The 11,789-nt window shown below is 37.6% G+C and overlaps 1 protein-coding gene across 2 annotated transcripts; it reads left to right on the top strand.

Annotated features, from left to right (window-relative positions):
- The first annotated feature begins 379 nt into the window (after positions 1-379).
- Positions 380-11,449, top strand: LOC134532512 (SREBP regulating gene protein). Of its 2 annotated transcripts, none has more exons than XM_063368976.1 (5): positions 380-640; positions 2,409-2,571; positions 4,453-4,604; positions 6,012-6,226; positions 8,332-11,449. In XM_063368976.1, the coding sequence occupies exons 1-4, from the start codon at positions 539-541 to the stop codon at positions 6,198-6,200; spliced, it is 606 nt and encodes a 201-aa protein (XP_063225046.1). In that variant the 5' UTR covers positions 380-538; the 3' UTR covers positions 6,201-6,226; positions 8,332-11,449. The 2 variants fall into 2 exon arrangements, with proteins under 2 accessions (XP_063225046.1, XP_063225045.1); XM_063368975.1 differs by having other exon boundaries at positions 399-640; positions 6,015-6,226.
- The last annotated feature ends 340 nt before the right edge of the window (positions 11,450-11,789 follow it).

The following is an 11,789-nucleotide window of genomic DNA, read 5'->3' on the forward strand; positions in this document are numbered from 1 at the left end:
TCAAGAGGCGAGGGATTAGCTAGCGGCTCAAACATTTCAGCTAATTTGATCCACCGGTGGGAGTACCTATTTATTGACAACCGTTGTGATGCCGTCTTGAAAACACTTATTTTATTTATATGAAAGCATTTTGTGAATCTCTTGTCGTATTGTAAAATATATTTTCAGTTGTTGTCATGTTTAACAACGGTGCGATTTGTTTAGCTTTTATTTCGCTAGCATATGCTTCTTTTTGACTCTTCTAATGTGTTTTATTTTATCACAAAGTAGTAAACGGTCCGGTCTTAACAGAAGTAGAAAAAAATATTATTACTGTTTTTTTATTATTATATTTGAGAGCACCCGCGTGTTAGTAGCGCACGGTCATATATGGTATAGCGTGGACTCTGCGAAGGATGTTGTGAATAGACTCATCTGTGAAGTTGTGAAATTTTTATTTTTGTTTATTATAAAATGTCAAGTGATGCCAGTCATGGGCTATTTAAAAGTATTATAATTAGGACTGATGTGAAATATGTTTTAAAAATATGTCTTCATAATGTTGATTAAATTTCTGATGCGATTACTGAGGAAAAGGCTGGTCCTTGGTATTATTCTTGCTCTTTCGCTAACCTACTGTGTTGTGAGTTTCTTGAACGAGGTATGAAACATTTACTTAGTTGTACCCGTACAGTACATGTGATTCACTGTAGTAGTTGTGTTTCATTTTATAATGGCCTAATTACTATATTTTATTTTGCAGCCGTATAATCAAGTCAGTATAGCATCTTGACATAACCTCTTGTTTTGCTTTTGTAATTTTGAGACTCCTATTGAAAACGGAGAATACAAATTATAAGTAAATAATAGTGTTGCTTAATCGTTCCCTTCATTAATAAAGGTAATTTCTTCTACACTTTAAAATAGTGCTCACACTTGAATTGAGTGCTTATGATAGCTCGAACGTGTATTGAATTGTTATGTAAGTTTTTTTTGGTAATACTCGGATATCACGGCTTTTTAGAAAGGAAAGGAAAAAAATTGTAAATCATGGTTTTCACACACTACACACATACCTAAATTTACTCCGAAGGGATGGTTTCGTAATTCCTATTAGTTTGTGAAATAATAACAGTTTACAGGTTACATTACAAAACCCGCGTAGTCACGCTATCGCCGACATTCGTTGTTAATAGATTAACAGATAGTTTGATCAGCTGTTGAACTAGTACCACGGTGGCAGGATATACCTACCTCTCGCCACTGCAATCATGGCCTGGTTCTTGTCAAGGTGTCACCAGAATGTTTTCCTAGGTTGGAAACCAGCAAGTGATGCTGGAACCTTTCTCTGGGCACTCCAGTTGCCCTGTGTGTGAGTTCCAGCAGTGCTCCATCAGGGCTTTAGTCCACGTCACCCATCAGTAGAGACCTGCAAAATAAGCGGATTCATTTTGTGATATGCTACAATTCAAATAATTTTACCTTAGCGCTGCTTCTACCACTGGTCATAGGCGTGCCCAGACATTTCCATTAGGGGGGGGGGCCCTGCTAAATTTTTATCAGAAGCTGAATTTAGAATGTTAAATAGCCTAAATAAATTCACTCATTGCCGTATTTATATTTTTGTGCAGTATCAACAAGATATATTTACTAGTTAATATTTATATCCGTATAATTTTAACAATCTTGAAAATATGTTTTTTTTTTTTTCATAGACAATGTTTAAAGGGTACTTACACATTTTTCCCCCTCGAATTTTCCAATAGTTTGGTCCAGATCTACCTTGATGAAATGAACTTCTTTTTAGTGAATGCAAACACGGCAATTCAGACAACAGAACTATAACAAACCTCTTAAAAAAAAAAAAAAATTCTTGGTCATTTTAAGGGACCTTGTGTTTTAAATAAACTAAGGCGGCTGTATTTCCAGAACGATAAAATGTTTAAACATATTGTTAATTAGCACGCTGCAACACTGAAAAACAGTTTGAGTGTCACAGTGCCAGGAATATCGAATATTAACGAACGTATAAGAGAAAATGCAGATCTGTGTGATTACATTAGGGGGGGGGGGGGCCATGGCCCACCTGGCCCCCCCTGTAGGCACGCCTATGCCACTGGTTCACTGTTAATCTGGATTAATGAGTGCCAATTAGAGACCCTCGCTCAAAGAAGTGTCGAATCACAGACACTCAGTCGAGACAACTCACAAGTCAGCAGCCAATGAACAGGTGGCATTTGCCCGAGTGTGTAGAGTGTAGTAGAGTCTATCCTGGAGGTCATTGAACCCACGAAATGTTGCAATTCTCTACCCATCAGGAATGGAAAATGGCTTAGGGCACTTTTTTAAAAAGTGTGGGTGATGCACCACCTTACTCTGCTAACCGCCAGCCGGGTGTCTTGAGGAGGTGTCGGCGGGGCTGGTTCCAGGCGCAGGACGTGTCGAGCAATGACCAGGACGTGGCTCCGGCCAGGCGCCTGCCCGAGCAGTTCCTCTGGCACTCGTCGAGGGACGAGCAGAACGAGACCAGCGTCAAGGTCACCACCTGCCGCAACTCCGTGCAGGGGAAGGTGCTCATCGTAGATGACAGAGGTGGGTCGCGTCCTCTGGAAATCTAGGCATTTTAAATTATTGAAAAACATCTGTATCATCACACTGTATAAACAGATATTATACATAGTTTATTAAATCTCTTAATATTGCTAGCTTTATGTATACAAAACAAAATTTTCCATTAAATATATATATATAATCACCATCCAGACTTCTGGCTAGCTTAAAATTGATCTTGATTAAATATGCAGATTGAATTTTGAAATATTAAGTAAAAAAAAGTTACTGATTGATTATTGAAATAAAGTCTTTCTGACAACCGGCTGAATTTTACTGATTTTATTAATCCTTCACGAAAAACCGTAAGTCATAAATGGGCTGCCATCTGACCATGAGAACAAGTACATGACAATAAAACAACTCCACATATGCAACCAAATCAGTTCATTACTTAAGCATGATATTAAAAACTGTTCGTCAATTAAATCATGTGGTTTTTTCGGTGCATGGTACCAATGGCCGAGAGACCATTGTCTTCTCAGCGTCGTCACCAAAAGGCTCCACTCTTCAGATTCTGCTGTGGCCTGTGGTCGTAATTTCTAGTTTACTGCCTGAAATTAGGTTAAGAAACAGCGTGGCCGGGACCACAGGCACGAAAATCATCTTCAACTGCATTTAAAAAATGCTAATTTGGTGAGCCGTCACCCAACAAGTCTACTCTCACAGGTGCCCAAGTAACGACTAACATGGCTACCTACTACTCCATCTCCTTGCCCACTGGAAAAAAACTGCATTCGTGATGCCATCAACAACTAATCACAAAGCAGCGTACAATCACGACCAATAAAAAACACTTTTCAGCCATGAAAACAGACCATGTTTCTTTGCGAAGTCACCCATGAGATTATCACGTGATCTATTTTCCCATGCAAAAAATACACCTGTCTCTCACTCATGCTTACACGACTGACCAAACTATTGCATCAGCCTGCTTTCAGACAGAGAACCATAGTAAATATGTAATTCAAAAGAAAACTACACGAACGCACAAAATCTTAACCAACCAAGCACTAGGAAAAAAATACCTTATAACAGGCACGAAAATCATCTTCAACTGCATTTAAAAAATGCTAATTTGGTGAGCCGTCACCCAACAAGTCTACTCTCACAGGTGCCCAAGTAACGACTAACATGGCTACCTACTACTCCATCTCCTTGCCCACTGGAAAAAAACTGCATTCGTGATGCCATCAACAACTAATCACAAAGCAGCGTACAATCACGACCAATAAAAAACACTTTTCAGCCATGAAAACAGACCATGTTTCTTTGCGAAGTCACCCATGAGATTATCACGTGATCTATTTTCCCATGCAAAAAATACACCTGTCTCTCACTCATGCTTACACGACTGACCAAACTATTGCATCAGCCTGCTTTCAGACAGAGAACCATAGTAAATATGTAATTCAAAAGAAAACTACACGAACGCACAAAATCTTAACCAACCAAGCACTAGGAAAAAAATACCTTATAACTGCTTTTTCACAATAAAGAAAACCTTCAGAAATATTAAAAACCATTAAATGAGTATAAAATTAAAAAGCTGTTATTCACATCATACCAGAAAACCTAAACAAATATTTTTTTATGATTACAAAAAACTTAATAAATCTTTAATAAAGTCATTTACAAAGTGGGAAAAGCAGTACCCTGTGTGTGTATATTTTTTAATGGTGAATAGTTGACAGATTTTGGATTTTTTGTGTCTGCATGCCACGTTGAACATGTGTGGTAAGCCTGCACATGGAGACGTACCCAAGAAAAACGCCCGGGCGGTTGCGACGTGCTATAACCTAACACAGTGCGAGGCGAGACCGGACGGGCGAACAGCAGCGACGGAGACGGTTGGCGTTGCAGGGTACGTGTGCTCCCGGACAGACGTGCTGTCCTCGGGCTGCTGCGACACGCGCTCGCAGACGACCAAGCGGTACAGCTGCGAGACGTGCAAGGACAACGGCTGCTGCACCATCTACGAGTACTGCATCTCCTGCTGCCTGCACCCGGACAAGGTGACCATCCGAGCAAGCCTCACTGTCGCTTCCAACCCACGCCGGGAGCAGCGTCTCTCGCGCGGAGATTCAACTTGTGAAATGAATACGAACTGCTACCAAAATTATGCGCGATGTATACAGCCTACTCTCAGTAAAAATTAAACCGCTGAAAGAAAAAAAACCAAATATTGTTTCATGTTAACAATCACAACTGCTATAAGCATTATATTAAAAAAAAGAGAAATAAATATACGAACTGTTATCAAAAATATGCGCGATGTATACACTACTCACTGTTAATACATATTAAACAGCTGAGAGAAAAAGCCAAATATTGTTTCGTGTGATCAATCACAACATCTATAAGCATAGTAAAAAAATAATGGAGGGTGCTAAGAAATAAGTACCATAAAAAAATACCTGAAAATAGCTTTAGCTTTTTTAAAAAAACTTTTATATGTTAAATTTCCCGTACGAGTTTCGTATTATAAGTTTATTTTATTTGCTACACGAGAACACATGGATTTGCTTGTTACCGAGGTTAGATGTTTACACAACACTGGCCAGTACTGAAACACTAGCTCACATATTTTTTTTTTTTCCAAATTGTGTTTTATAGTGCATAGTCATACACAATATAAAATGCCATATGCAAGTTTCTGTTAGAAATAAAGAAAGAGAAGAGAGAACTAGGCCAGCTGTGGGGATGACGGAGGTTGGATTTTCTTAATTTCTTTCAAAAAATAGCAAAATATGAAAATTATTCAAAAAAGATGACTCAGGAAAAAATTTTAATTTTTTTGTCAAGGATTTTATTACAGATTTGTGTGGAAACACTGACAGATGTATTCGTGTTGGCATGTAGTAGCTGGGACGCCCTCACATTTTCCATAAGGCGGTTGTGAGAGTCAGCAAATTTTACCCCAGTAAGTAATCGCTGCACAGCTTTCGTTACCTTTTACTCTACGGCAAGATTGGGAAATCTGTGATTTGCGTGTGTAGTTTTAAATTATAATAAAAAAAAAAAGTATCTCCCACTTTCACGGCTATGAATCAGGATGCTGGCTTGTGGGTCCAATGCTACTGGTAGAACCCACAAGAGAGACAACCCAATAAAAATATTTTTTTGTTGTATATATTTGAGCTAATAATGTTCGCAGGCTTTCACGGCCATTGTCTGAAGTAGCTTGGCTTCTGGGTTGTAGCAGTGTCCTTGGCGAATAATTCACCGACGTTTCGGTCGACATTGCAGTCGCCATCATCAGGGAGTAATAACCTACTGTAGGCTACCTGCAGTGGGTAACTGCTCCCTGATGATGGCGACTGCAATGTCGACCGAGACGTCGGTGAACTATTCGCCAAGGACACGGCCACAACCCAGAAGCCGAGCTGCTTCATAAGAGATGCACTTGTGCGTGCGTGCAGAAGGCGGTGCTGCAAGGCGTGCTGGGCAAGGCGTCGGAGACCTTCAACGTGCTGTTTGCGTCGGTGAGCGACCACTTCGAGCTGTGCCTGGCCAAGTGCCGCACCAGCTCGCAGAGCGTGCAGCACGAGAACTCGTACCGCGACCCGCGCGCCAAGCACTGCTACGGGGAGGCGCTCCCGGCCACCTGATCCGTGCCGGCGCTGCAGCACGCCAGGTCTGTTCCCTCGCCGCGAGGCAAGGCACTTCCTCCGAGGCTGTGCGGGCACATTTCCTGCAGCGCGTCTCCTGCTTGGTCTGCAGTGCTTGCTCTCTTTCCAGTGCACAATTTCTGCCATTGTAATGACTTCGTCTTCGCGAGTACCCAAAATTCCACTCTTCTGTTTTAGCACAGGGCCCTTTAAGTGTCTTCTGAGCGCCGTTTGGAGGTTGGTTGGAGGACTGACACTGTCCTTTTATCAGTGTACTGCAGTAGCCTCCCAGTTGCCCGGGTGGAGGGTTATCCGGTTTGCAGGTGCCGAATTTCTCTTCCATAAACTGTAAATACAAAAATATAATAATTTTTATTATTTTAATTTTTTTGATCAGTTGACATGAGAGCATTTTTTTGCTGTGATTCAATACGAAATATGAACGCTCCTATGTAAGCCGTGCCGATTGTGTTCCATGTGTCCTTGTGAACCGCGCTCAGGTTAGTGCAGGCACGGCGTTGCTGTTCCATGACTTACGTGAACGATAGCTGACCTGCGTGGAAGTATATTTTTCTGCCCTAATCTTGAGACAATAACGTCCGAGAAACGAAAACGAGTGGTGCGTGACCTTCAACGAATATTAAAAAGTTATCGACCAGCTGGATGTGAAATAGGCTATGTTTCAGTGACATGTACTGCAACTTCTGTAAATCAAACTTTAGTACCTATTGCGTACAACCTTATACAGTGTTGTCTAGATAGTCGGGATGAATAAATTTTAACTTTTTAACCAAACAGTTTTTTTTCGAAATTTCTCTAACTGTGTTTTTCTGTTTTCTATGAACCTCTTGCCAGTCATTACCTCGGGTAATCGGGAGTCTATTGTATATGCCATAGAGCAAAAAAAGGTTTTGGACCCAACTTTAAAATTTATTGAACATTTTTTTAATGTATTTGAAACTTTGTGTTTTGTAAAGGAAAATTTGGTCTGAAAATTTTGGATATACGTTTTCTTGTTGTATTACCAAGGGCATCTGCTAATAATCTGTTTTTACTTCAAAGAATACGTAACTGAAAGAACTCATGTTGGTTCCAACTTTTTTTTAGCATAGCACACAATTATTTAATGGAATGTCTTTTTATTTATAGTAATTTACTGCTACAAAAAGTTTCTCCTGTGAAATAATAATTGATCTTTTGAATTAAATTTTTTTTTTGTTTCAGAATGACTAGAACCGAAATAATACTGTCAGTAGACCCTATTTTATGGTCTTAGAAAAATCAGCAACTAGTAAAACTAATATGTATATATAATTATTATAATAATAAAATGGCATACAAATTAAGATTTTGAATGTTCATGAGATGAGTAGTATGTATAAATCTGGCAACAGTGGTCGCTGTTTGCTCTGTGCTGCAAACTAAGCATGAGACGCACTATAGAGGATCACACCCTGCACACGTGAGAAACCCAGCAGATGTTTGTGTAATCCTGTGTCTTTCTTTGGAGCACTCTTGTTTTCCCAAAGTATTCCTTCCACCATCCATGTCACACTTCAGATGTTGGTCACTTGATGGGAATTTTTGAAGTTATATTTCTAATGCGACTTCCAACAAGGTTGCGTTAAACGTTTAACACTACCATAGAGAATTATTCGTACGTGCAGCCGGCGTTCATCGATTTATTAGATGTCACGTCAAAATGAAAAGTGAATATTAAATTAAGAAAATAATAAATATTTAAAAAATTATTTTTGAATTTATTTGTAAATTTATTTATTTTCTTTTATAATATTAAATAATCAATAATAAATATTTAAAATTAAGAATCTTATAATATTTAGTACAAATTATGTCACATATATTTATTGTTCTCTAAATTTTATTTATTTATTTTTTCAAATTATATTGAACTTTATTGACTGTGTGGACTATCTTTTTCCAGCCCTTTTATTATTTTATTGTAATTAATTATTTTCATGCAATTAAAAATTATTTTTTTAATGATGCCAAAGAAGAATAACTTCTCACGCGCGTACATAAGTACATGCACCCATTTTTTTTAATGCTTAAATACCACCCACTTGTAATGAGTGTATGTGGCAGCCATTCTTGCGCGGTGGTGTTCCAGGGACTGGCCTCTGGGGACGTGGAGGGATTCGTCCGCGCCAGCGGGGCAGGTGACATGCCCCAGCCGTCCGGCGAGTGGGCACAAGGGTCCCATCTTCAAACCAAATATATATACATACATACATATTTGTGATATGTGCTTGCTAAGTTTTCATACCCACAAACGTATTTAAATGTGTGGAATAGTAATACATTTTCACAACTACTAATGAATGGGGTAGGCGGGGTTTAGAAAAGTGCTGCTCAGGTATGTCAAAGGTTTTATCATGGGTTCCTCTTTCCTCTGTCAAGAGACCAGGAGACTTCAGAAGTTCATTTGATTACGAGGCACAGTTATGACTTGCGTGTCAGCTGCTCTTAGAGACATGTTTTTTTTTTTTTTGGGGGGGGGGGAGGTGGAGTTACTGTGATTGTCACAGTCTTTCAGTAGGTGTTTCTGACCCGATGTCTTCATGCCACTCATGAATTGCGCTGAATTTGTTGCGCTGACGTCACAAATGTTTTGCATGTGATTGAGTTAGAAAAAAAAATCAGGTATTTGTGATACATAAATAAATTGCATCATGTCGTATGAGCAGAAATGATTACAGCATAATACCTTTTTACCATTTCGTACACATTAAATTTGATATATATATATATATTTTTTAAACAGTATTCTGTTGTGTAAGTGCTGAAGAATGCCGTAACATTGCGAATGGTGGGGAAGCAGGCGCCTCTCTTATTTTTATCCAGTCTTGTATTTCTACGAACCGTCGAAGCTAGCAAGTTAGCACGCCTGCCACTGTGTACACCTTGCCCGTTGACGTTCTTCTTTCTTTACTTCACAGTGGTTCTTCATAGTCATGAATCATATTGGTTTATCCAACTGGACGTTGCAAGAAATGTTATAAGTTAAAAATATATGTATATTTGTCAGGTGTTGATGCTCCTTTTGGTTGGTGGCTTTAGAAACTGCAACTTTATAAGGAAACATCTTAGACAATGTTATAATTGGCAAATTTTGTAGGCAAAATAGTCACACAACATGATTTTGTATTATAATATTTTGACATTTTAAAGGTAATTCATAAATTTTGGTTTTTTATTTTAAAAATTTCAAATGCAAAATAATGGATTTGCCATGTTAGTTAAGAATTTTATAATTTTTTTATGTAAGTGTATTTTTTACTTTTTTTTTAACCAATAAATTATGCATGCAGCAATCAAAGTAAAAATAAATGTCAATTAGCAGTGATTTTAAATTTTTTTTATCATTAATAAAACAAAAATATTTAGTAGTTAAATATATATTTTATAGTATGTTGACCTTTAAAGCTTTGGAGAGATTTATTTATTTATTGTATAAAATATACTTTTACTTTTAAAAAAAACTTTTTTATTCTATTTTTAAATGTTTAGTTTTAATCTAATCAATCGTTAGTGCAAAACAATGATCAATAAATATATCCAAATTGAAACCTATGAAATCAGTGAAAACAAAAATCACCAAAATATGAACTGACCAATTTGAATTCGGCATTAGTAAAAGTTTTCTGTAAGATTTACATTAAATCGGGGGATAATGTGTATGAAGGGAATAAACAATTAAGTGCTTCAGGTTTTTGGTGTTTATTTTAATGGCTACATTGGTTGTTCGGTTGAATTAGCTTCATAGTGAATTACATAACTAGCTGTAAAGTGGTGAAATTAAATCGATGAACATATGCCATTTTTTGTTTTGGTATTTTTTATTTTTATCCAGCCAGGCAATAAAGGTTTCTCTAGAATGTTGCCAGGTAGAGGCACAGTTATTGCAAAATGCATTTACTGATCATTAACAGTTTCCTGGTTCAACAAGCTTGTTGAAGACAGCAGAATACTAGAGCTTCTGTATTAAATTGTATAAATATTGTGTGGATTTTCAAATATTCTGTTGTTTTTTTTTTAAGCATAAATTTGCCAGCGCCAATCCAAGTTGTTAAAGAATGGCATAAACACATTTTAAAGTTTCGCTCCCTGTGGTTAAGAGCATACTGCACAATATGCTCCAACTCGCTTGTGGAGACGCTCATAGCTTCACTCCTAACCGCCCAAGGACACTACAAGTGGAGTGTCACAATCTAACATTTGTTATCTTACCTCTCCTATAATTCCAAGTCATTGTTCACTATTTATCACAATTACAGCAACACTGTGCTTGTCTACAATATGCCAGTAATGTGTACAATGTTTTTGTATTAGAATGTAATCTCATAATATATAATTATTTTACGTAGTAGCTTTGAATATATATACTGTATAGAAGTCGCCAGCCCAGGTTAAAATTTCTAATACGGTTTTGAGGTAGTTGGTTAATTCACCACCGCAATCGCCACCATCTCTAGGGCATCGACTTGTGGTGGTCCCTAGCGGACAAGTGTCGAACTCTTCAAACACCCCTTCCCCCTCCTGTTGAACGACTTTGAGCTGCAGTGAATGATTGATGGGTAGTGCGGGGAATGACAGCGGGCGACAGCGCTGCGCTCTAACGTGTAAATAACAACTAAGACGATACAGGGCGTTACGGCAGCGCACTGCAGCGGTGAAGTTCCCAAGCTGCTCATCATACGCTTCTGAAAAACGTAGAGTAAATCCTATCCACTCGCGACTTCTATACAGTATATATATTCAAAGGTAGTAGCGACTTTGGAAAGTAGAAATGGAGAAGGAGGGAGGGGGAAATTTTTTTTTACAAAGGAATAATAGTCTATTTTAATGAACATTATCATGATGTTACATATTCAAGACCGTTAGTGACCCTTTTTTTTTTAATTGTGCATTTTGCCCAAACTGATATCTGTGTGATGTACAAGTCTGAGTCACAGAAAACATGCCTCTGCAGAGCCAGATATTAAAAATTCCATGGTTGGTACAAGCTAATGGAAAAAATTCTAATATTAAAATGTTGATGATTGTTGTTCCTCACACTGAAACTCGTGATATCCTGTGCTCCAAGCTAATTGTTAGAAAGATGTACTTGTATGTGCTGATGCTGTTATTGTTAAGATTTTGTCTATTCTAATATGATCTGTGAATAATGAAAGTGTTAATTTTCGTGTGATACCAAATAATAAAATTACTGTTTATTTAACCACAAACTAAACGTGTGGCTTTTTTTTAATATATATATATATATAAAACCTAGAAATGAGAAAATTCACTCTAAGCTACCTTTTGACTGGACAATTTTTAAAGCAAATTACATATTATCAAGCCTTCTGATAAAAATCTGAAAATAATGGGTTTGGAAATTTGCATTCCTGTTTACTGCATTAAATAAATTCTTGTCAGTTTAAAGGGTAGTGAATTTGTGAAAAAAGGTGATGCTTGCATTTTTTGGTACAGTGTTAATAAAGGTTTTTTAATATACATATAGTAACTAACGTTTGTAATGTTCAAGTTTTTTTTTAACAGTTAATGTTTTATAAATAACTTAGG

The sequence above is a fragment of the Bacillus rossius genome, chromosome 6, assembly GCF_032445375.1.
Source record: "Bacillus rossius redtenbacheri isolate Brsri chromosome 6, Brsri_v3, whole genome shotgun sequence".
Classification (NCBI taxonomy): Eukaryota; Metazoa; Arthropoda; class Insecta; order Phasmatodea; family Bacillidae; genus Bacillus; species Bacillus rossius.

What these genes read in the sequence shown, in the direction of transcription:
- LOC134532512 (XM_063368976.1), top strand. Translation starts at nt 539, where the DNA reads ATGTTGATTAAATTTCTGATGCGATTACTGAGGAAAAGGCTGGTCCTT. An exon ending in TTGTGAGTTTCTTGAACGAG is followed by an intron (nt 641 to 2,408) that starts GTATGAAACATT and finishes GGCTGGTTCCAG; the next exon opens with GCGCAGGACGTGTCGAGCAA. An exon ending in GCTGCCTGCACCCGGACAAG is followed by an intron (nt 4,605 to 6,011) that starts GTGACCATCCGA and finishes GCGTGCGTGCAG; the next exon opens with AAGGCGGTGCTGCAAGGCGT.